Source organism: Pelophylax lessonae (assembly GCF_965119305.1).
Source record: "Pelophylax lessonae genome assembly, chromosome: 9".
NCBI classification, from domain to species: Eukaryota; Metazoa; Chordata; class Amphibia; order Anura; family Ranidae; genus Pelophylax; species Pelophylax lessonae.
In genome coordinates this window covers 91,660,589-91,686,253 of record NC_138776.1, presented here as the reverse complement: position 1 = coordinate 91,686,253, position 25,665 = coordinate 91,660,589, and the positions used below count along the sequence as shown (strand labels likewise).

The following is a 25,665-nucleotide window of genomic DNA, read 5'->3' as shown; positions in this document are numbered from 1 at the left end:
AGGACCCCTAACCCTCTGTCTGGACAGTGATGATTGACCCTGTGCTGATCACATGCACCCTCCCAAACAAACAAACAAACAAAAAAAAAAAACAACTCTCTAGCAATACACACCAAACTGAGCAGAACAAGGCTCTTTACTATCAGCAGATGGATTGGGGATAGTAAAAGAAGGGGAGGATCAGAGAAGACATGATCAAACAGCATTTTTACACAATGCAATGGATTAACCCCTTAGGTTCCACAGTGAGTATAACAAGCATGCTTTACTGCGTATACAGTACAGACTGATTTTGCTGTTATGGCTTTAGTCAGTAAACAGGTCAGAGGTTAGAAGTGTGGCATTTGTTGGCCTTTCAACTATTTGATTTCACTCAGTCTCTTTCTTTTTCTGAATGTGCAGAGTGGAAAGTCAGACAGTTGACAGGTCAGCAGCTGTCCCTGATACTCCGTCTAAAGTAATATTCCAGGAATAAGTAAAGGTAAATAATGAGAGCATGGATACATCAATCATATGCAAGTCTGAACATCTGTAGCAATGATTTATATTAAGCCGAATTATGGAATAAAAAGACCACATGTTTTCCATTTGGGAAGTAAAACTAATTTCTGCATTGTTTTAGTTTGCTCTATAACACACAGGGTTTGATTTACTAAAACTGGAGAGTGCAAATTCTGGTGCACACCAATCAGCTTCCAGGTTTTTTTTGTCAAAACCTAAAGTGGTTGTAAACCCTCACATATACCCATATATGAAACAAATCCTCCTACATAGGCTTTACTTGTTTATCTGCAGTCTTTTCCTCTCTACACGCTTTCAAAATGGCAGACTCATGTTAAAATCCTTCCCCATCTGTTAGTATCACATAGGAGGGGGTGGAGAGCTCCAGTTACAATGTGTAAGGGCTTATTAGAGGAAAGGTACACCCAGCAAACAGGAGCGAATAAAGGCTAGAAAGCTGTGTTCTGAATAGACAAGCTGTTGTGGGGAGCTTTCTCCTCCGTCACAAATTTATCTCATGTGTGAGACATGATGATAACAGAGGAACAAAGCACCAGAGAGAAACTACACTTAGAGCTTTGGGGAAAGATAAGTAAATACTACAGATATACAGTAAGTACTTTGCTCAGATTATAAGACTGAGGTTTACAACCACTTTAATTGAACAAGCTGCAGTTAAACGCTGATTAGCTACTATGCATACCCACTGGGCACCCCCTTCCAAACCAGACCAATTTTCAGCTTTCAGTGCTCTCACATTTTGAATGACAATTACTCAGTCATGCTACACTGTATCCATATGACATTGTCATCCTTTTTTTTTCCACACAAATAGAGTTTTCTTTTGGTGGTATTTAGTCATCATTGCGTTTTTAATTTTTTTTGCGCTATAAATAAAAAAACACCGAAAATGTTGCAAAAAATGCATTTTTCTTCGTTTCAGTTTTGAAATTTTGCAAACGTAGTAATTTTTCTTCATAAATTTTGGCCAAAAGTTATACTGCTACATATCTTTGGTAAAACCCAAATAAGTATATATATATATACTTGGTCTTTGTGAAGGTTATAGAGTCTACAAGATATGGTGCCAATCATTGAAAATTGATCACACCTGATGTACTGACGACCTCATTGACAATCTCATTTCTTGAGACACTAACAAGCCAGCAAAGTACAAATACCCCCCAAAGGACCCTTTTTGGAAAGTACACATTCCAAGGTATTTAGTAAGAGGCATGGTGAGTTTTTTGAAGTTGGAATTTCTTCCCACAATTCTTTACAAAAGAAGATTTTTTTTTTTTTTTTTTTTTTACAAAATTGTCATATCACCAAGTTATTTCTCACACACTGTATATGCATACTTGCAACTATACCCCAAAATACAACCTGCTACTCCTCTTGAGTATGGCGATACCATGTGTGTGAGACTTTTACATCCAAGTAGCACCTCCAGGTGTTCTAGGAGCAAAAATTACACATATCATTTCCTGACAACCTATCACACTTTTGAAGGCCCTGGAGCACCTGGAAACACCCACAAAATGACCCCATTTTGGAAAGCAAACACCCCAACACATAATCTAGGAGGCATTATGAGTCTTTTGAATATGTCATTTTTTCCCACAAGTTTTTGGAAAACGTGGAAAGAAAATGAAAACTGATTTTTTTTTTTTTTTACACAAAGCTGTCCATTTATAAGATATTTCTAACACATAGCATGTACATAGCAAAGATTACACCTCAAAATACATTCTGCTACTCCTCCTGAGTATGGTGATACCACGTGTGAGACTTTTACACAGCCTGGCCACATACAGAGGCCCAACATGCAGGGAGCACTGTCATTTTCTGACTACCCATTACACTTTTGTGAGGCACTGTAGGGCACTAAAAAGCACTGATGTTGCATGGATGAGCACTGAGGTGGCATGGATGGGGCACAGATGAGCCCTGATGTGGCATGCATGTGGCACAGATGAGCCCTGATGTGGCACGGATGAGCACTGACATGGTATGGATGTGGCATGGATGAGCACTGATTTGGCACAGAAGGGCACTGAGGTGGCATGGATGAGCACTGACATGGCATGGATGTGGCACAGATGAGCACTGACGTGGCATGGATGTGGCACAGGTGAGCACTGAGGTGGCATGGATGAGCACTGACATGGCATGGATGTGGCACAGATGAGCACTGATGTGGCATGGATGAGCACTGACGTGGCATGAATGTGGTACCGATAAGCACTGATGTGGCACGGGTGAGCACTGATATGGCATTGATGTGGCATGGATAAGCACTGACGTGGCATATATGTGGCACGGATAAGCACTGATGTGGCATTGATGTGGCAAGAATGAGCACTGATGTGGCACGGGTGGGCACTGATGTGGCATGTATGTGGCATGGATGAGGCACGGATGTGGCATGGATGAACCACTGATGAGCACTGAGGCAGCATGGGTGGGCACAGATGAGGCATGGATGTGGCATGGGTGGGCATGAAGGAGGCATGATTGAGGCAAGGCTAGGCATGATTGAGGCACGGATGGGCATGAATAAGTCATGGATGGGCTTGATTGAGGCATGGATGAGCATGACTGAGGTATGATTGAGGCATGGATGGTTGTGATTGAGGCATGACTGAGGTATGATTGAGGCATGAATGAGGTTTGTTTGAGGCATGAAGGAGGCAGGGGACGAGCGGTGCTGCAGCCTCCCTCCTCTCTTCGTACGCTGTACCGATCGCTGTGTACAGCGTGCAAGGAGAGAACTGAACTGGACATGCGCCGGTTTGTTGATAACTGATAGCTCTGTCATTGGACAGAGCGATTACGTGGTAAAGGGCTGCTGTTATTGGCCCTTTACCACAATCCGCGATGCGCCAGGTCCTTTGGACCCAGGTGAGCCTGGACACTTCTGTGTGCGCGCCCCAAGGGCTCTCTCCCAGAATAAGTTGACCGCGCTGAAGCAATCATTTGGCTATAGCCCGATCGGTGAGTGGTTAAAGTGTAACTCCACTTTTGTTGAGAAAAAAAACGTTCTCTGTACATTACAAGGATTTTAACAAACGTCATTGCAGAGTCCCACCTTTCATTATTCTGAAGTACTAGCTGTTTGTTTGTCTGTGCCCATGTGGAAAGTGAATCTTCATGGGAGTGGTTTTGTAATGATCAATCAGCTGCTGTACCTGCAGGGCTCTAATAGAGAAAATTGCAGGGTCTGCATCCCTTTAGACATGATTTCCCTTTAAGATTATCTCACCAAAAATGACATTTTTGCTGCAGGGAATGCTCAAAAATCGAATTTGTATCTAAGTGGGAAACTCAATAAGCCATTCACACAAGCAGGAAATGACATATCTGGGGATTGTTCTGTACACCATCTGTGTACAGAACACCTCCAGGTAGCATTGTTGCATTGAATTTTACAGAAAACCACAGCGCTGCAGATTGAAAAGGAAAGATACATTTTAATAACATTTAATTACATTATGACTTGTTCTCGCAATTGTATGCTCTGTTCTTTTTTTTTCTCATTTATTTTCCCCACTAAAGTGGAGTTACTTTTTAAAATGGTTCTAAAGGCTCAAGGTTTGTTTTACCTTCTAGCATTCTATAAATGAAGGTAAAAAACCTTCTGTGTGCAGCAGCCCCCTTAGCTTACAGTGAGGAAAATAATTGTTTTACTTACAAAGAAATGAAGGGTCTATTATTTTTATCATAGGTGTAAAAGGATAGAGACAGAATATTAAAAAAAAAAAAAAAACACACACGATACAAATGTTATAAATTGAGTTGCAGTTCAGTGATTAAAATAAGTATTTGATCCCCTACCAACCAACACTAATTCTGGCTCCCACAGACTGGCTACAGTATGTGCTCATGTGGTACACACATTAGTCCTGTCAATATAAGAAAGTGCTCCTAATGACAACTCATTATGTGCATAAAATACACCTATCTACAGAATTTTTCTTTCATTCATACCTCACAATTGTGAGCAAGACCAAAGAGCTGTCAAAGGACATCAGGGACAGGATTGAACCTGCACAAGGCTGGAATGGGCTACAAGACCATCAGCAAGAAGCTTGGTGAGAAGGAGAAAAAACTGTTGGAGTGATTATTCGCAAAAATGGAAGAAATACAAAATAGCAATCAATTGCCTTCAGTCTAGCGCTCCATGCAAGAATTCGCCTCATGGGGTAAGGATGATCATGAGAAAAGTGAGGGATCAGCCTAAAACTACATGGGAGGAGCTTGTAAATGATCTCAAGGCAGTCGGGACCACAGTGAAAAAAAAAAAACATTGGTAACACAATACGCCACCATAGATTGAAATCCCGCAGCACCTGCAGGATCCCCCTCCTCAAGAAGGCACATGTACAGGCTCATTTGAAGTTTGCCAATAAACATCGAAATTATTCAGAGAAGGAATGTTTGTACCTATAGGTGAGCCTATAATAAAGGCTTACCTATAGGTACTGTAAATATCTCCCTAACCTGCACCGTTAAGAAGATATTTACTGTATACTGAGCTGATGATGTCATTGGCACATGCACTCTGAAGGAACAACCGCCCATGCCATTTCTTCAGAGCCCTGTGCCGTGACCATGCGTGTGGGGGTGATGTGGCTCTGGCCAGTAGCACATCCGGAGTCCGCAGACTCGGAAGGAAGACAGGTGGCCTCCAGCGGGGACGAGGGCTTCGTTTGGAGGTGTTACATAATGTGCTGATATGCGATGAATACTAGCACATTATGCCTTACCTTTCCAGGTTAACTCAACTTGTCCTTTTTGGAAGAGGGAAAAATGCTGACTATGACCCTAAGAACACCATCAATACAGCCAAGCACGGAGGTGGAAACATTATGCTTTGGGGCTGTTTCTGTGCTAAAGGTACAGGTTGACTTTGTCGCATTGAGGGGCCAATGGACGGGCCATGTATTGTAAAATCTTGGATGAGAACCTTCTTACCTCAGCCAGAACTCTGAAGATGGGTCAAAACATACTGCCAAGGCAACAAACGAGTGGCTCAAGAATAAACACTTTAACCACTTAAACCCCGGAAGATTTTACCCCCTTCCTGACCAGGGTCTATTTTGCGATTCGGCACTGCGTGACTTTAACGGACAATTGCGCGGTCGTGCGACGATGTACCTAAACGAAATTGACGTCCATTTTTTCCCCACAAACAGAGCTTTCTTTTGGTGGTATTTGATCACCTGTGCAATTTTTTGATCATGCGCTATAAACAAAAAAAGAGCGTCGATTTTGCAAAAATAACAATATTTTTCACATTTTTTTATATGAAATTCCCCCCCCAAAAAAATGTAAAAATCAAAATTTTTTAACATTTTCTGTCAATTTGTTTTATGCTACATATGTTTGGTAAAACAAATTGCAAAAAGCGTATTTTGATTGGTTTGCACAAAAGTTATCGCGTTTACTAACAAAAGGAAAGATTTTTGTCATTTTTGTTGTTTTTTTTTTTAACGAGTAATGGCGGCGATCTGTGGTTTTTTTTGCGGGACTGCAACATTGCGGCAGACAGATTGGACACTTGACTGACATTTTTGACACTTTTGGGGTTACCAGTGACATTACTGCAGTAATCAGTGCTATACATATTCACTGTTACTGTAAAAATGACACTGGCAGTGAAGGAGTTAACTGTATTGGAGAGGGAGGGGTTAAGTGTGTCCTAGGGGCGTGCTTCTAACTGTGATTGGACATGGCTACTGGTGTAAGAACAGAGATCAACGGTCAGACAGTTCTACCTACATAGTAGAACTGTCTGATCTCCATTCTTACACAGGGAAGAATGACAGGCGGCTTTGTTTACATCAGCCGCCTGCCTTTCTTCCGGTGTAACGGACGATCGCGAGTGCCCAGCGGACATCGTGTCCGCCGGGCACACGTGTCCGTGACCGCGCGGGAGCGCGCCTCTGGCGGCGCGTGCTCGCTCCCTAGAAGCCTCACAGGCTAGCGACGTAGTACTATGTCGCTTTGCCTGTGAGGGGCTGACCGCCGCAGTAGATAGTTGTGCGGCGGTCGGCAAGTGGTTAAGGTCATAGAGTAGCCTAGCCAGTCTCCAGACATACTACAGAAAATGTATGGAGAGAGCTGAAAATTTGAGTTGCTAAGTGAGATCTGTAAAGAGTGGACCAAAATTCCTCCTGAAATGTGTGCATCCTGATAACCAACTACAAGAAATGGCTTACCTCCGTGCTTGCCAACCAGGGTTTCTCCACCAAGTACTTAATTATGTTTTGCTTGGGAATCAAATACTTATTTTACTCACTGAACTGCAACTCAATTTTTAACATTTGTATTATGTGTTTTTTTCTGGAGTTTTCTCTATCATTTAAAATACACTTATATAAAAAAATGATTGACCCTTAATTTCTTTGCCATTGGCTCCCGCTGCTGTCAATCACAGCTAGTGAGGAGAGAGGGGGGCAGGGCTAAGCCATGGCTCTGTGTGTGAATGGACACGAAAAGCAGCGACTTGGTAATGAGCCTGCTTGGGTGCCCCTATTGCAAGCTGCTTGCTCTGGGGGCACTTGACAGGAGGGAGGGGCCAAGAGTTCCGGCGAGGGACATGAGAAGAGGAGGATGCAGGCTTCTCTATGCAAACTCACGGCACAGAGTAAGTAATTATAACATGCTTGTTATTTTAAAATAAAGAAAGCCTTTAATATCATTTCAATTCACACTGGGTGTTTAGCCCCCAGTGCATGGGGCTCAGGCGTTTATTTGAAGGATGCCAGTGCACCATCAAGCCCTGCTCTGGGCAGCGTGTCAAGCTCTTTCAGAGACTGACAGCTGCTATGGTTGGATGGTACATCTAGCGGGACTTATGTTTAGGGAAGTATGCAATTTAAGACTGAAGTCCTGGAACGCAAGCACAGTAAAAAAAAAGTGGGTGCTTTTTCCACTGCCTCCTTGCCTTGCCACTGGGATCTGCCGCCAGAGCCAAACAAATCCATTGTATGTCTTAATGAGGTGCTCATTCAGTATATACAGCAATTCTTAGTGCCTGAATGGCCAACTGCCAGGCCTGAGAACTGTCAAGGGGAAGGAAGGGGGTGCAGAGGAGCTTGCTGAGTTTGGTCCAGCTGGGATCATACATGCAATTAGTGGTAAAATGATCACACTACAAAAATCACTAGTAATCGATTGCTAACTAGAGCAAATGATTGCTAAATATTTGTAACGAATGGCTTTTTATGGAGAGGAAACACAAGTAGCATATTGTAGAAATGAATTACTAATGATACGAATGATTGCACAATACTCTAAACATGCAATTAATTACTACTACTTACTACAAGTACTTTACTGCATGGGGAGCCATTTGTTAAAGAACTGTAGCATTGATTACATTACTGAAAATCGTCCATGCACTCTCAGCCTTTGAGTTTCAACTTCTTGTGGTCAAAACTTGTACTGGAAATTCAGGGCTTCCAATGGGGCATTCTAATGTGAGAACAGTAGGGCACAGATAAGAGTCAACGTTTAATGGTGCCTACTATGTAGTGATTCTCTATTTTATTTTGTCCTTTTTTCTGCTACAGAGTCACTTTAACCACTTGTCGACCCCTCCTGGGCAAAAGTGACGTACCGGTACGTCACTCGCCCACGAGCCAATAGGGGGCGAGCCCGCGCCGCCAGAGGCGCACTCCCGCCCCCGCTGGTTCACAGGGATCCCAGCACGAGTGATCGGCGGCTCCGATGTCCGCCGGTCACTCGCGATCTCCCGCTGGAGAGGGAGAAAGGCAGGCGGCTGATGTAAACAAAGCCGCCTGTCATTCTCCCTGGTGTAACTGCATCCTGCTATGTAGGATCGTATCACTCTGTGGTTACATCAAAAGCCACGCCCCTTGACAGTTAGAAGCATGCCCCTAGGAACACACTTAACCCCTGGATCTCTAATAAAGTTAACCCCTTCCCTGCCAGTGTCATTTTTACAGTAACAGTGCATATGTATAGCACTGATTACTATAGTAATGTCACTGGTACTCCCAAAAGTGTCAAAAATGTCAGTCAGGGGTCCGATCTGTCCGCCGCAATGTCGCAATGTCGCAGTCCCGCAAAAAAAAAAAAATCACAGATCGCCGCCATTAATAGTTAAAAACAAAAACAATAAAAATGACATAAATCTTTCCCTTAGTTAGTAAACGCAATAACTTTTGCGCAAACCAATCAAAATACGCTTATTGCGATTTAAATATGTAGCAGAAAACAAATTGGCCTAAAATGTAAAAAAATTTTGATTTTTACATTTTTTTGGGGGGGAATTTCATATAAAAAAAAAATGTGAAAAATATAATTTTTTCAAAATTGACGCTGGTTTTTTGTTTATAGCGCAAAAAATAAATATCACACAGGTGATCAAATACCACAAAAAGAAAGCCCTGTTTGTGGGAAAAAAAGGATGTCAATTTCATTTGGGTACAGTGTCGTATGACCGCGCAATTGTCCGTTAAAGTCACGCAGTGCAGAATAGCAAAATAGGCCCTGGTCTTTGAGTGGTTAAAAAGAATGTAAAATAAGTGTTCTATTGCTTTATTTGTACCTGTGTCAGTTCAGCTAAAGGAAAAAAAGAGATGTAGCACACTGCAGACCTGGCTTCCTCAGCACTAATCTATACCGTGACTTATGTAACCTGCATCTGCTTCTCTCCTGTTGCCCCCAGCATGCTAGACGGCATCAAAGGCACTCAGAGGGAATAATACTTTTTAGCTGGTCTGTCTGACAGTGCAGGGTAATGAGACAAGTTCACTGGCCAAGTACAGTATTAGGTTTGATCGGTATGGTAAGAAACAGGATTTTACAAATCTCTGTCCGTTGACCTTTTTTTGACAGTATGGACATGGCAGGTCATTGTCCCTAACAGAAAACCTGGCCGTTATATTAACTGGCTGCTGGGGAGACAGGAAAAAAACTGTGCTACTTCTTATCATTTCTTCATCACAAATCATGTTGTGTCGTGGGACAAATACATGAAAAATTGAATTGAATTATTATTTATTGACAGCTGAAAATGAGTAACTATTAAAATGTCCTATTGATATATTTTAATAACCTCGATGGACAGATTTGGTACAATTTCCATTTGTTTTTGGTATGTATCTCTTGATCTGATGCTTTGTTTCCATTGCATTTGCTATTTATGTTCCAATGGAAACTGCCTTTCTCTCGTAAATAAAAAAAAAAAAAAATAATAATAATAATTTATTGACAGCTATTATAAATTTTTAAAAAACTGTAACAAATAAAATAAAATATTTCAAAATCTGATGGCAAATTATGGTGGCATCTAAGCAAAACTAAAAGAACAATGCAAAATGAATGTGAGTGGAGCCTGAAGAAAAATAAATCTTTTAGTTTTAAATGGTAACAGCCAGGCATGGAAGTTAATGTTTTAGCAACTTCAGCTCCAGGAGGTTTACCCCCCTTCATGGCCATTTTTTGCAATATGCTATTTTAACTGACAGTTGCGCGGTCTTGCGACACTGTACCTAAATAAAATTGTCCTTTTTTTTTCTTTTGTTATTTGATCACCATTGCGGTGTTTATTTTTTGTGCTGTAAACAAAAAAAGACCTACAATTTTGAAAAAAAAAAAAACGTTTTTTACTTTCTGCTATAAAACATATTCAATAAAAAATAATTTCTTCATCAGTTTAGGCCAATATGTATTTTGCTATATGTTTTTGGTAAAAAAAATTCCCAATAAGCGCATATCGATTGGTTTGCGCAAAAGTTATAACGTCTACAAACGATGGGATATATTTTTGGAATTTTTTTTTTTTTTTTTTACTAGTAATGGCAGCGATCAGCGATTTTTAGTGGGACTGCAACTTTGCGGTGAACAAATCTGACACTAATTGACACTTTTTGGGGACCAGTGACACCAATACAGAAAATAAAATAAATGCACTGTCACAATCGGTTTACATATTCTGAGACTTTGTTCAGGAGCTGCTGTCAGATCAGAGTGACAGAACAGAGAGTCGAAAAAAAAACCCAATGTGTCAGACTTTTCTATTTATTCTGATACCTAGTTTAAAAATAATATCATTGCCCAGGGGGTGCAATAGTAATTCTAAGTAAACTCTATAACCTTAACTTATAAAAAGACACAGGAGTTTACAGTTTAGTAAGGTAAAAACCAACAACCAATAACTCATGGTTCCCAATTAAAGAGTAACTTTCATCGATTTCATTGAACTTTATTTGATCCGTCTGCAGTAATATGAAACTTGACTGACTGATATTCAGAGAATGATTCAGAACTGACTAACTATATTTTTTAACGGGGCCTGGTGTATGAAAAGAAGATGCTGCCAACAGCTAGCATTTCCTACCTGTAATGATTAGTTGCTAAGGTCAATACTTAATCTTCAATTTTCTCCACTTTGCATACTCTAGATACATGAGGCTGATGCACTAAGGGCCTTTGTCAATGCCTGCAGGGTTTAACACTCCCTTACAAGTCTATGGGAAAGCAAAATCCACTTGAGGCAGTTGAAAATCAGGTCATAAGGAGGTTTGAAAGTCAAACGCAACTGTCAATAAATTCTGAATAATCTCAGAAGTATCTCAAATTGATGACACCAATATAAGCCCAATGTCCATTGACACAAGCCCCAAAACTGTCTGGCCACTCCACTGCCTTAAAGCCCTAGGTTCATTGTTTTGAAATCCAGCCAGGATACTATCTGCATGAAGTTTGCATGTTCTCCTTGTGTTTTCATGAATTTCCTCAGGGTACTCAGGTTTCCAACCACACTCCAAAGACATGCTGGTATGTAAAGCCCCGTACACACGTCCCGAATGTTGGCCGAACGACCGGCCGTCTTTTGTCCGGTGCTGTCCTGTCGGCTGAAAACTGCAAAAGACTGCACATGAATTTTGTCGGCCAACAACAGCCGACTGCAGAAGTGATGTCATGCGATGGTTAACTTTCCGTGTCTTTTTTGTTCTCTGAGCATGCCCAGTCTTGCTAATCGGCTGTTTGTCAGCCGAATTCTGTACTGACTGGCGAACAATCGGCCGTTCTGGTGTCAGCCAACAAAAATTTTAATGCCTGCACACCCGATTCTGTTCAGCCGAAAAGTAGCTGTCGGTTGTCGGAAGCATCATACTAACAAGCCGACAATCGGCCGATCGTTCGGTGGCCGAATATTTACGGCCGACAATCGCTACGTGTGTACGGGGCTTTAATTGGCTTCTGTCCACATTGGCCCTAGTATGTGTGCGTGTGTCTGTATGCTTGTGTGTGTGTTTGTGTGTATGTATGCATGTGAAAGGGCAAGGGCAAGGACTAATGTAAATGTACAATATGCAAAGCATCGCGTAAATTTGCAGCGCTATATAAACACCTATAATAAATAAATCATAAAAGAAAAAGAACACAGCCATTGCTACCAAACAAAATTCATGTTTCATTTTTCCATTCTCATTTTCTATTAACCGGTTCCGGACCGCTCACAGCATATATACTGCGGCAGGCTGGCCCTCCTGCGCGAACGGACGTAGGGCTATGTCGGTTGCGTGCAAGCCGCTAGGGGGCGAGCGAGCACCGCCGGCGGCGAGCTCCCACCCCCACTCGGCAGCGGGGACTCCGATGCATGGGCAGGTGGCTCCGATTGCCACCTGGCACCCGCGATCGCTCCCCGCCGTTGTAAACACAGCTCACCGTTCTTCTCTCTGGAATGATCACAGAGCGCCTGTGATCCTTCTATATAGGATCGCATGTCTCTATGGTCATTCCATAAGCCCCGACCCCATACAGTTAGTAAACACTCCCCTAGGCTCACATGTAACCCATTGATCACCCACAGTTTTAACCTCTTCCCTGCCAGTGTCATTATTACAGTAACAGTGCATATTTTTAGCACTGATTACAGTACTGTAGTAATGTCACTGGTCTTCATATAAGTGTCAAAAATGTCAGTTAGGGGTCCGATCTGTCCCCCGTAATGTCGCAGTCCTGCAAAAAAATTGCAGATCACTTCCTTTACTAGTAAAAAAAAAAAAAACAATAAAAATGACATAGATCTTTCCTGTAGTTAGTAGACGCAATAACTTTTGTGCAAACCAATCAAAATACGCTTATTGCGATTTTTTTTTTTTTTTTTTACCAAAAATATGTAGCAGAAAACAAATTGGCCTGAAATGTTAAAAAATTTTGATTTTTTAATGTTTTTTTTTTGGGAATGTTATATAGCAGAAAGTGAAAAATATAGTTTTTTTTCTCAGAATCTTCGCTCTTTTTTTGTTTATAGCGAAAAAAATAAAAATCACAGAGTTGATCAAATACCACCAAAAGCTCTATTTGTGGGGAAAAAAAGGACATCAATTTTATTTGGGTACAGCGTCTCACGACCGCGCAATTGTCCGTTACAGTAACGCAGTGCCGAATCTCAAAATATGGCCTGGTCATTAAAGTGGTTGTAAACCCGCTTTAAAGACTTTTGCCTATAGGTAAGCCTATATTAACCACTTAAGCCCCGGAAGATTTTACCCCCTTCCTGACCAGGGCCTATTTTGCGATTCGGCACTGCGTGAGTTTAACGGACAATTGCGCGGTCGTGCGACGCTGTACCTAAACGAATTTGACATCCTTTTTTTCCCACAAACAGAGCTTTCTTATGGTGGTATTTTATCACCTGTGCAATTTTTTGATCATGCGCTATAAACAAAAAAAGAGCGTCAATTTTGCAAAAATAACAATATTTTTCACATTTTTTTATATGAAATTCCCAAATAAAAAATGTAAAAATCTAAATTTAACATTTTAGGCTAAATTGTTTTATGCTACATATGTTTGGTAAAAAAAAAAAAAAAAAATCGCAAAAAGCGTATTTTGATTGGTTTGCGCAAAAATTATTGCGTTTACTAACTAAGGGAAAGATTTTTGTCATTTTTGTTGTTTTTTTTTTTTTAACGAGTAATGGCGGCGATCTGCAATGTTTTTTGCGGGACTGCGACATTGCGGCAGCCAGATCGGACCCTTGACTGACATTTTTGACACTTTTGGGGTTACCAGTGACATTACTGCAGTAATCACTGCTATACATATGCACCGTTACTGTAAAAATGACACTGGCAGTGAAGGAGTTAACTTTATTGGAGAGGGAGAGGTTAAGTGTGTCCCTAGCGGCGTGTTTCTAACTGTGATTGGCTGTGGCTACTAGTGTAAGAACAGAGATCAAAGGTCCTACATAGTAGAACCGTCTGATCTCCATTCTTACACAGGGGAGAATGACAGGCGGCTTTGTTTACATTAGCCGCCTGCCTTTCTTCCGGTGTAACCGACAATCGCGAGTGCCCAGCAGACATCGGGTCTGCCGGGCACACGCGCGGGGGGGGGTCCATGACCGCGCGGGAGCGTGCCTCCGGCGGCGCGCGCCCGCTCGCTCGCTCCCTCCCTAGAGCCTTACAGGCTAGCGATGTAGCCCTACGTCGTTTTGCCTGTGAGGGGCTGACCGCCGCAGTAAATAGACGTGCGGCGGTCGGCAAGTGGTTAAGGCTTACCTATAGGTGCTATAAATATCTCCTAAACTTGCACCGTGGCTAATTTTAATGTCAACATTTTTCAGTCTTTGTAAACATTTTGGTAAAAGAATGGCCAGTGATTGAGGCATGAATAATTTTCTTCAGGATTTTCAAAGAAACATAGAAACCAAATGGCCCCCCCTCATTATTTTTTAACCTTTTTGTTTGAGGTTTGAGTATGCATCTGTGTTGATCCCAAACATTTTTAAGTTCACACAGATAGTTTGAGGATGAAAAATGCACTAGCTTAAAATCCCAGTGGTTTCTATGCCCAGAGAGCTGTAGGTGGCATGTGCAGTATGCAAAAGATATTGCTCTAACTGCCTATAACCACTTTGCCACTGAGTACTGGAATAGTACTGCGGCAAAGTGGCTCGTTCCCGTCTGACGACGTAGACCTACGTCGCCAGACTCCTCCCCTGTAGGCGGCGCTCGCGCGCTGCCGGAGGCGCGCTCCCGCTGTTTTCATTCACAGCGGGAGTCGGGCCAGGGGAGGAGCAGCGGCGATCGCCACTGCTCTGCCCCGATCGTCGGGGATCTAGTGTGGAGATCCGCCCGCCTGTGTAAACACAAGCGGGCGGATCTCCTCAGTGACAGGGAGTGACAGATCGGACTGTTCAGCACAGCTGGACATCCGATCTGTCCTTGTCTCACACAGTCACCTCCCCCCCCACACGTCAGTAAGCACCAGGCATACATTAACCCCTCCCTCTCCAATAAAATTAACCCCTTCCCTGCCAGTGTCATTTTTACAGTAACAGTGCATATTTATAGCACTGATTACTGCAGTAATGTCACTGGTACCCCCAAAAGTGTCAAAAATGTCAGTCAGGGGTCCGATCTGTCCGCCGCAATGTCGCAGTCCCGCAAAAAAAAATCGCAGATCGCCGCCATTACTCGTTAAAAAAAAAACACCAAAAATTACAAAAATCTTTCCCTTTGTTAGTAAACGCAATAACTTTTGCGCAAACCAATCAAAATACGCTTTTTGCGATTTTTTTTTACCAAACATGGGTATCAGAAAACAAATTGGCCAAAAATTTTAAAACAAAATTGGTTTTTACATTTTTTTGGGGGGAATTTCATATAAAAAAAATGTTAAAAATATTGTTATTTTTTCAAAATAAACGCTCTTTTTTTGTTTATAGCGCAAAAAGTAAAAATTGCACAGGTGATCAAATACCACCAAAAGAAAGCTCTGTTTGTGGGAAAAAAAGGACGTCAATTTAGTTTGGGTACGGCGTCGCACGACCGCGCAATTGTCAGTTAAAGTCGCACAGCGCCGAATCGCAAAAAGTGGCCCAGACGTAAGACAGCAAAATGCTCTAGTGGTAAAGTGGTTAAAGTTTTAGCTGGAGTTTGACTTATATTACTATACTAATGTTTTTGGCCTCAAGCACACTGGGCGTTTTCCCTGCTCTTCTGAACCCATTTTATAAATACGTTTTATTGTGTTCAGGCGCATCAAGCGTTTTGGCATTCAATCATTTAATTGGCCTGAATATTAATTTATCTTGGCCGCTAAAAGGAATGAATGCCCAAACGTTAAATACACCTAGCGTTTAGGCACATTAACATGTGTTTTCACACATCTGGTGTTTTTAGAGCAAATGCTTTTCTCCTGAATGCGCAAATGATATTTTTTATATTTGTGACTCTAAACACTGCTGCTTATGGATGCAAGGAAACACAGGCTAAGAGGGGCATTTAGAGGCAGAACTAAACATTTAAATGCCTCTACCTTCCATGTTTTTAGCGCCCAGTGTGCATGAGGCCTTAACACATCTATAAAGAAAAAAAGGAGGCGCCAACTAAGTGCAGTATGTAAAAGACTTTTATTAAAAAGACAAATGGCAACTTACTCATTAAAAAATGATAATGCTGTCTTGGTGATGCTAATTGTATATAATAAATCATACTGCGTTAACTGACATGTAACAAAAGCTGCCAGCACATCAAGCGGCATATAATTGTCCAAACGTTCATACAAAAAAAGTGCAGCTCTATAATTTTAATATTAAAATTATATTTATAAAAATTATAGCACTGCAATTTTTCTGTCTTGGTGATGGTAAACCTTGTGGCGTGCTGTCATGGGATATTAACACTACTGTGGATGGAACGGTGAACCTCTGTGGAGCATATGGAGGGCACAGAACCTGAAATGGCATGGCGTCATACCTGGGAGGACCGTAACGGAGGGGTGTGGCTACATGTTTCTGAGCGTCACTGCTCCTTTCTCAAGCCATAGAGATGTATTGGGAGGACCGTATGCCAAGCAAAGGAGGAACTTTGTGGCTCGGCCTGACTATTACCAAACTGCATGCAGCCTATCTTGTACAGGTTAATCATCAAAAAAAGCTCCAGAAAATATTAAAAGTAAAAAACAACATGAAACAGACAGTTTTGACATACTGAATAAGTAAGCATCCGTTTAATCCTTCTGAGACCATAATGCTCAATTAACCCTATATATTCATATTGTGTCCATAAACCATTTTTTTTTTCCATGGGAAAAAAGAGGATGAAGAAAGAAAAGAAGGAAAAAACAGTAATCTCTAACTCACCATTAACTGTACCTTAGTGCTGCTGTCCATACCTTAGTGCTGCTGTCCATACCTTAGTGCTGCTGTCCATACCTTAGTGCTGCTGTCCATACCTTAGTGCTGCTGTCCATACCTTAGTGCTGCTGTCCAAAGGTGTCTCTGTGCCCGTACCAGAATGGAGGCACTCAAATACAGGAGGTGTATTAGTGGCCAGATCACCAGGTGAAAACAGAAGGGAAAAAAGCCTAAAAGAAAAAACTAAAAAAAATACTAAACTAATGCAGTCACCACTTCTAATGTTTCCTAAGCTTCAATATATTACTTTCTTGTTTTTGGGTTTATTAACCACTTTCAATTCAGCAGGCTACTGAAACAACATTCTAGATAAAAGTGCTATCTTTACTAAACCATTGCAGACCACTTTACAGACGCAGAATGCTTGTGCTTTCATGAAGATTTTGAATGCTGATCTCTTTTCAAAGCCCTAATGAACCTATTGCTGTATAAACACTGTACACTGGGTATGTGGACTTACTCAATAAGGCGATATACAAAGTGCAGTGCCCTTTAGCAATGAGAATACACCTTCTGCTGATCTGACTGCAGGAAACTCAGATGTGGTTCTTGCGGCTTACTGCACATTCTCATTTCTCTTTTAACTGTTTCTCTGTGTATGCCAGGGAGTGTCACAACACTTTAGATCATGGCAAATCTAATTTTCTCTTGATTTTCCTCTACAGGGCGATACCCGAAGCTGGTATTTCATTTTGATCTGAAAAGAAACATCCTGTATTTTATTCTGGAGACCTATGTACCATCAATCCTTCTGGTTGTACTCTCATGGGTATCATTTTGGATCAGCCAATCATCTGTACCTGCAAGAATTTGCATAGGTAACATTTCTCTTGCTTGCTTGCTGCATTCTCCAATAAGGTTTACTGTGACTGACTGAAGGTTTTTGAAGCAAGGTCAAGAATACTAACCATCACCTGCAAAGCTATTACTTTTGTGTCAGTGGATGATGTCAGCATGCAAACATCTTTATACTAATCACTGCAGCACTGATGTGAAGATTCAGGCTTCTTAAGCTCTAAACATAGGAATAATTTAATCTTAGGAAAAGCTCATTTGAACTACATCAGCTTTATCGTGCCTTTCGGTTTGAGCAGATTTCTTGACACCCTTAAAGCACCAATTAGCTTCACCCTGTGAGGGCTGGACACAGCTTCTATTGGGAGTGATGGCTGTCATTCAGGGAAAAGGGAAAATGACAGTAGGTTATACAGGCGGTCCCCAGGTTACAAACCTCCGACTTACAAACGGAGGGAGACAATAGGAAGTGAGAGGAAATCTTCCCCCTAGGAAGGGCAATTCGCTCCTGTAAGAGTTCTCATGGGAAAATGGTGTCCACTGAAGCTTTACCACCAATCCTTGTTTCCACAACATCCCAAAATTTTAGCTTTTAAGTGTAGATTTTGCTTTTAAGTGTAGATGTGAGATCTGAGATTTTTTGACCCCGGATCTTACAATAAAGAGGGCCTGTCCTGCTTATTTCTATTACAAGGGATGTTTGCATTCCTTGTAATAGGAACAATAATTCTAGCCCTAGACCTCCTCTAACTCTGAACTGGTAACCTGTAGAAATTTTTAAAGTGTCGCCATAGAGATTTTTAAGTACCAATGTTTGTCGCCTTTCCAAGAGCGTGCGCAATTTTGAAGCATGACATGTTAGGTATCAATTTACATTAACATTATCTTTCACATTATAGAAATAAATTGGGCTAACATTACTGTTTTCTAATTTTTTCATTCAAAAAAGTGTATTTTTTTCCAAATAAATTGCGTTTGTAAGACTGCTGCACAAATACAGTGTGACATAAAGTATTGTAACAATCTCCATTTTACTCTCCAGGGTCTTTGCAAAGAAAAAATATATAATGTTTGGGGGTTCTAAGTAATTTTCTACAAGAATTACTGATTTTAACTTTTAAACAACAAGTATCAGAAATAGTCCTGATCCTTAAGTGGTTATTGGCTCAGGTTTAAAATGTATGATTATTTATATATGTAAATTTGATGTGAAACACTTGGTGTTTTATGATTCCTCTAGGAGTGACTACTGTTCTTACAATGACCACACTCATGATGGGTGCCAGGACTTCTCTCCCCAATGCCAACTGTTTCATAAAAGCCATTGACGTCTACCTTGGAATTTGCTTCAGCTTTATATTTGGTGCACTTCTGGAGTACGCAATTGCACATTTTTTTACTCTTCATCGCCCAGATCAAAAGAAACATGTTCAGGTAATGTATCATCTACAATGCGTTCATGATGTAATAGATTTGACTAAATGTTTGTGGACACCTTACCACCACTTATGAACTTATTGGACATCCCTTTTTAAAATTAAAGCCAATAATATGGAGTCCACCCACCTCTTTGTTACTGGAACAGCCTCCGATCTTCTGTGAAGGCTTTCCACAAGATTTCGGCACATGTTTCCGGGAATTTTTGCCCATTCAGACAAAAAAACATTCAGACAAAAAAAAAAAAAAAAGACATTTGTAAGGGCAAGTACTTATGTTGGACAAGACAGTATGGCTCTCATTCCGATTGCAGTTAATTCCAAAGCTATCGAATTGTCCAGAAGTCTATTCTCTGTGCAGTCCTCCCCACGCCAAACTGGTCAAACTTTGTCTTTATGGACATGGCTTTGTGCACAGGGGTTTCCAAAAAACAATAATATCTCTCCTGCGCTCGAGTGGTATGCGAGAAGGTGAATCTTCTAGGCGGTTTTATGACACAAATGAAGAGGTCTTGCTGCCCCCCTCAGGACCAAGGGTATCCAAAAGGCACTACAAGAAAACAACAAGAGAAGGGCGCACCGACCTTGTGCATTACCACTTAAAAGTTTATTAAAGTCAAAGAAGGGTAGCGTACAATATACTCACAAACGTAGCATATGAACAAGCATATAGGAAATGGGCACCGCTCGCTTCCAGGACACTTCTCTACTGCTGGATAGCGTGATGGCGTCCTCAAAACCTGATGTGGCTTACGTGTTTCGAAGGGGGGACGCAGGTTTTGAGGACGCCATCACGTTATCCAGCAGTAGAGAAGTGTCCTGGAAGTGAGCGGTGCCCATTTCCTATATGCTTGTTCATATGCTACGTTTGTGAGTATATTGTACGCTACCCTTCTTTGATTTTAATAAACTTTTAAGTGATAATGCACAAGGTCGGTGCGCCCTTCTCTTGTTGTTTTCTTTGTGCACAGGGGCACAGTCATGCTTTACCAGAATACGTATTGCCCAAACCTGGCACTGTACATGCTGTAGTATTAACAGTACCCTTCACCGACCGCCATATATTGGAGGGATTTTTGCTTGCTTTTGGCCATTTAATGTGTCTGAAAATGTATGCAAGCAAAAAACTCTGTTTTACAGACGTATTATAAACACTCAAATGTATACAGGCATAGATAAAGACAGTGTTGAACATTTGTGTGTAGTGTTGTAACATTGCAGACGTTAATCAGTCTCTTGTTATATGGCAACAGTCTTTATCAGTCTCCTATAACTAACCCTTAAAGATGACCTGAGCCAAGGAAGCTGTGCCCCAAAACGGGAAAGGACTAGTCACTAGCATTGCCTAAAGGCTACCCCAGCTGATCTTGTTTCTATTACTGCCTTACAATGCCTTGGTAACGCTGTGTCTCTGTGGCAGTAGCCATCTTTGCAGAGGAGCAAGGCTGTGCTTCCTAACCTCAGAGTTGTCCACCTGATGACTAGTGATCTGATGACTGGTGGGGTAATGATCAAGAATCAGCAGGAGAGATGGAGTAAGAACAGATCCACAGAAACAATAAGCAGAAGTAGGCAGATGCAAGTACTTCAGGTCTTCAGGTACAGCTTCCTCTCCAGCAAGCTCTCAGGAGAACAGTGAGCAGTATATTAGTGACATTAAGAATTCTATCTAGACTGGCAGTCAGAAGCATAGTGCCCAAGACATAGGTGTGCACAGCCTATTGCATGAGGGTGTGCACCCCAAAGCTGCACAGGGCAGTGAATGAACGGGATATTGCTCTGTGCTGAGCAGCTTCCTGTTCATTTACAAACCGAAGCATAGTAAACAAAGTTTACTATGCTTCAGTTATGAATATACAAAGTGAGTGAGTTTGTGTTCACCATGTCTATTTAAGGAAAAGGGTCAGTAAATGAGATATTTACTAGCCCCTTCCCCCCCATCTCCATTCTGAAACATCCCCTGCAGCAGCCAGGGGGAGAGGAGAGGAGCGAAGTCAGTAGCACTGGGGGGCACAAAATAGGGGAAGCCGTGGCAATAGGGGGAATCTGCACCGCACAAAGTGATTTGGACCTGGCACACCTATGGCCTCACGCCTATGATCTCAAACTGTAGATAAACAGTTATGAGGCTGATAAAACACTTTTTGAATTCCAGTCCATGTTCAATCTTATACTAGTCTTGTATGCTGTGCAATACCTGTGGTAGTATACAGCCTGCTCCTGTCCAACATTAGTCTTTGGTTACATGATAGTTGCAAAAAACAGGTTTTGGGTCGATTTGTGGTTACAAACTCTGCTAACTGTGTTGCTGGTTCAAGTGGATTGAAAAGTAGGATGTGGTCGGTGTTTCCACTATAACTTGGGTACAGTTCTTTAGAATGAAACCCATGGATAGCAATACTATACACTCTACTATCTCCTGTAGATTCTATGCAGCCAATATATGAAACACTCACTTCAGTGTCATTACTTCCCGTGGCATGGATACAATTCTTCTTTAATATCTGTTGATCCAGAACTTTTCATTTTAAGGAAGTAAGGAAGTAAAATACTTTAAAAGTGCTTGCAAGCTATTAAATGTATACTCATCTCAAACTATAAAACATAATCTACTGGCAGCTGTGTGAATTGTTCCTCACCGCTGCACATTGGTTTACTTCTACGCTTTATTACCCTTCTATATATTTTCTAATCTTAATTAATACAGCCAAGAACAAGTGTAAAGATCAACATCTTAGTAGGAGCCTCCTAAAAATAATTGCTCATTTTCTGCCTCTCAGAACAATAACTGCTCTGTGCAAACCGCAGCCGGCTTTCTACTTTGCTTGTCAGAGAACAAAATTGTCTTTTTTTCTTTAGAAGCTATTCCTTCAAGTTATATACTAAACCAATTATGACTTTCCAGTTGAAATGACCTTTTTTTAACACGCTAGAATGTGGAAACTTTTTGCAAGGATCATGGATGTACAGTATTTTACACTGGATGAAACCTTGCATGACATGTTACGTTTTCTTTAGTAGAATTCGGTAAAATGAGCAACAGTTCAGTCATTCATGTTTGACATTAAAGAAAACTCTACTTTTAATTCATTTTTTTCTATAACCTATCCCAAACCTTACACTTTCCAAAATTGTATGCTTGTAGTCATTAGCGACGGTTTACCTATTATTCTTTATATTGTATGCCTGCTGCCTCTGCCTTGGCAAAAAATTTAAGTCTGACTTTGTCTTGAGTTGTAACTGTAACTGCCAAGTGTGCACAAAGGGACATAGTAGGTAAGCTGTGATATACTGGAGACAAGGGGATGGGCTGTTGAACATAGGGCAGTAGAGTCATACTGGTTACAGATTAAAGAAGAAAAAGTTTGGTAAAAAGAAAAAAAAAATTATGCTTGAGGTACAAAATCTGAGCTCCAGGTATAATCTTTATTGGCCCAGCTTGGACCAATTATAAGTATGAATAGGGATGGTCCGAACACCCCCCTGTTTGGTTCGCAGCAGAACTCCCAAACAGGAGAAATGTTCTAACCTGAATGGTGAACCCCATTGAAGTCTATAGGAACCGAACAGCAAAAACTCAAAAGTGCCCATTTTGAAGGCTTATATGCAAGTGATTGGCCATAAAAGGGGTATGGGGGTCTGGGTACTGCCCTGGGGCATATGTATCAATAAAAAAAACAACAACATAAAAAAACATTCGTTTTTTTCAGGAACAGTGATTTTAATTATGCTTAAAGTGCAACAATAAAAATAAAAAATTCCTTTAAAAATAGAGCCTGAGGGGCCCCCTTAATGTGTCCCTAAAGTGGTGCATCTGTAGCATGCATTAAACATTCTACAGCAAAAATGACATTTCTAAAAAAAAAAAAAAAAAAAAAAGTCTAATTCATTTAAAATAACTCGTGGTTACAGTTGCTGGCACCTGGCTATTAAAAAAAATAAAGAAAAAAACAGTATAACCCCCCCCCCCCGAAGGGCCTGGTATGGTAATTAGGGGAACCCCACACCAGAAAAAAAAACTGCGTGGGGTCCCCCCAAAATCCATACCACACCCTTATACGGGCATGCAGCCTGGCAGGTCAGGAAAGGTGGGGGGGGAGTTGAGCAAGCGCCCCCCCCCCCTGAACCCTACCAATCCACATGCCCTCAACATGGTGGCTGGGTGCTTTGGGGGGACTCTGTCTCCCCACCCCAAAGCACCTTGTTGATGGGGACTAGGTCCTCTTCCAGACAACCCTAGGTTGTGGTTGTCGGGGTCTGCGGGCTTATCGAAATCTGGAAGCCCCCTTTAACAGGGGGCCTCCAGATCCCAGCCCCCCCTCTACGTGAATGGGTATCGGGTGCATAGTACCCCTTACCCATTCACCAAAAAAGTGTACAAAAGTAAAAACCACCAGTGAATTTTCTTCTAATTGTTTTATTATCTATTAGAGACAGAGTAAAGTAGTGCAAAATAGTTACATTTTTTTAAATATATTAAAGCTGTGCAGTTTTGTGGAAGGTTCATGTAATGTTTAAGGCAAATCTGTGTATTGTCCATTCCAGAGAAAACAATAATTTTACTTTGATGCCACCTCCTCCCCCCACATACCCAAATGAGAACAGCCTCACCTTAACTTTGTTCCCGCCACTCTGTTCAGGTGCCAAGAGCAAGGAAAGGACTGAGCTTACACAGTGCTGAGGACTCTTATGTCCCACGTGCCCGCTCTTGGCCAAGCAGCACAAAACAGTGGTGGTACATGAGAAGAAGAGGAATGAGGAACATGCTCATCCACGTTCAGAAGTATTGCATATTTTTTTCACTTGTGGCACCAGAAATTTTTAATGATGGAGCAAGGGAAAAGTGCTGCTGGGGAGGGAGACATTAACACAAATTTGTTGCTTTGTGCTAAATGGGCAAATCCTAGCCGACCGCTGTGCTGTTTACCACTTGCCACTCACAACCCTTATCCCAAAAGGGGGGGATTACCATTTATATTTGCTTCCCATGACCTTGTAGGCCTAGGTCAAGTGACGTTTAATACCGTCTGATTTATTTTTTACAGAATGACCCAGAAGAAGAGGAGATAGATATGAATGGAACCATTGCAGCAGTTTCTAGAAGAGAAAATGACCAAACTGAAGTTAACAGCAACAGAAAAAAAAGGAGCAAAGGCAGCCACTACGCCATGTCCACTATGAAGAGACTCCTGTGTATTTTCTATTGTTTCCAAGTTGAAAACCCACATCAGATAGACAATTATTCCAGACTCTCCTTTCCTCTGAGCTTTATAATAGTAAATGTTTTTTACTGGGTGTACTATCTGTATTTCTAAACTGTTTTGTCTGATTCAAATCAATGGGGATGGCAATATTGAAGGACAGAAATTATGCCCATGCCCCAAAGCATCTTGAAGCCATGTGAACTTGATGCAGGAAAGATAAGTGATGCTTTTACTCATAAATTGTCCCCTAAATTGCCAAGCTCTGAACATGCAATGTCATTGTGGAAATCCTTAACACGCCAGATCATTCTTAGGTTTTGACATGATTTTGTACCCTTCTCTGATCCTGTCACCCTATGCAGAGGTCTTGTTATTTTTAGGCTTTGTTAATCTTTGGCAAAAAAAAGTTGATCTAAGGGATTACCAGATTATTATTAGAAATCTAATACAGAAACTGCATTAGACCCCTTTCACATGGCTGTTCTAATCAAGTCCGACGGTATGTTTTCTAGGCAGATCTATACAGATTTTTAGTGTTAGTCAATGGACAGTTTGTATTAGTCTATGTACATCTGATTAGCTCTAAATCTATCTAGGTTTAAAAAAAAAAAAAAAAAATACAGAAAAGGTTTGCGACCTCTTCCATTTTTTAGCATCTAAACATGACGGATATAAATGAATGCATATTCTTTTACATCTGCCTTTCCATAGACCTAATATGTGTCCATTAAGCTCTATTTTTTACTTTATTACAAGATCAAGTTAAAAACTGAACAGACACAAAAGTGACATCCATTCCGTTCTGCTGTATTTCAGCAGGGAATCTGTACATAGATCCCCTGCTAATCACAATGGACTCAGTTCGTGTGAAAGAACCATTTCACACCACCAATACTAAGTGGTCCATCTGATCTTTTTTTTTTTTTGGGGGGGGGGATGTATGATGGTTTTGTATATAAATTCGTTCTTTCGTTATTTATTATGGTCAGGGATAAATAAATATATGTCTAAAAATATATATACAGTATATTTTATAAGTCCGGTAAATATAGAATATTGCACTTTAAATTTTGCATTCGTCTTTGAAATAAGCAGGTGATGCTTGGGACTCATTTTCACATTAACCTAGGCTATCACTTTGCTGTAAAGCCTATTATTTTCACACAGATGCTTATGACTCTTCAACATTGACTCATCTCTTACTGATTTGGCTCAGTTCAAAGTTTCAATCAAAGCGAAACGGGAAGCAGCTACTGCTGGGGTGCCTATTTAGCTATCCCACAGTTCTTTGGGAATCCATTTTCATTTAATAAATGTTAATTTATTAAACAAATTTGTATATACAGTAGCTAGTGAAAAGAGATTTCTAAACTGTGGACCAAAATCCAGTATATGTTTCCTTTAAATGACAACTTTTGTGTAAGGCAGTGGAGGGCATTGGGATCTGTGATGCCCCTGGGTACCCATTAACTAGTAGACAACACCAGCAGTGCAATGTACACCAGCAATAAAACCCAGAAGTAGGCACAACACAACC

At 41.1% G+C, this 25,665-nt stretch overlaps 1 protein-coding gene across 1 annotated transcript in view; it reads left to right on the top strand.

Annotated features, from left to right (window-relative positions):
• Positions 1 to 24,564, top strand: part of GABRP (gamma-aminobutyric acid type A receptor subunit pi) — a 173,026-nt gene extending 148,462 nt beyond the window's left edge. The window contains exons 8-10 of the mRNA XM_082267513.1: positions 17,359 to 17,511; positions 18,729 to 18,922; positions 23,970 to 24,564. Coding sequence (XP_082123639.1) covers positions 17,359 to 17,511; positions 18,729 to 18,922; positions 23,970 to 24,239 — 617 coding nt within the window. The 3' untranslated portion in view covers positions 24,240 to 24,564. The remainder of the gene's footprint in view (positions 1 to 17,358; positions 17,512 to 18,728; positions 18,923 to 23,969) is intronic.
• Positions 24,565 to 25,665: the final 1,101 nt, after the last annotated feature.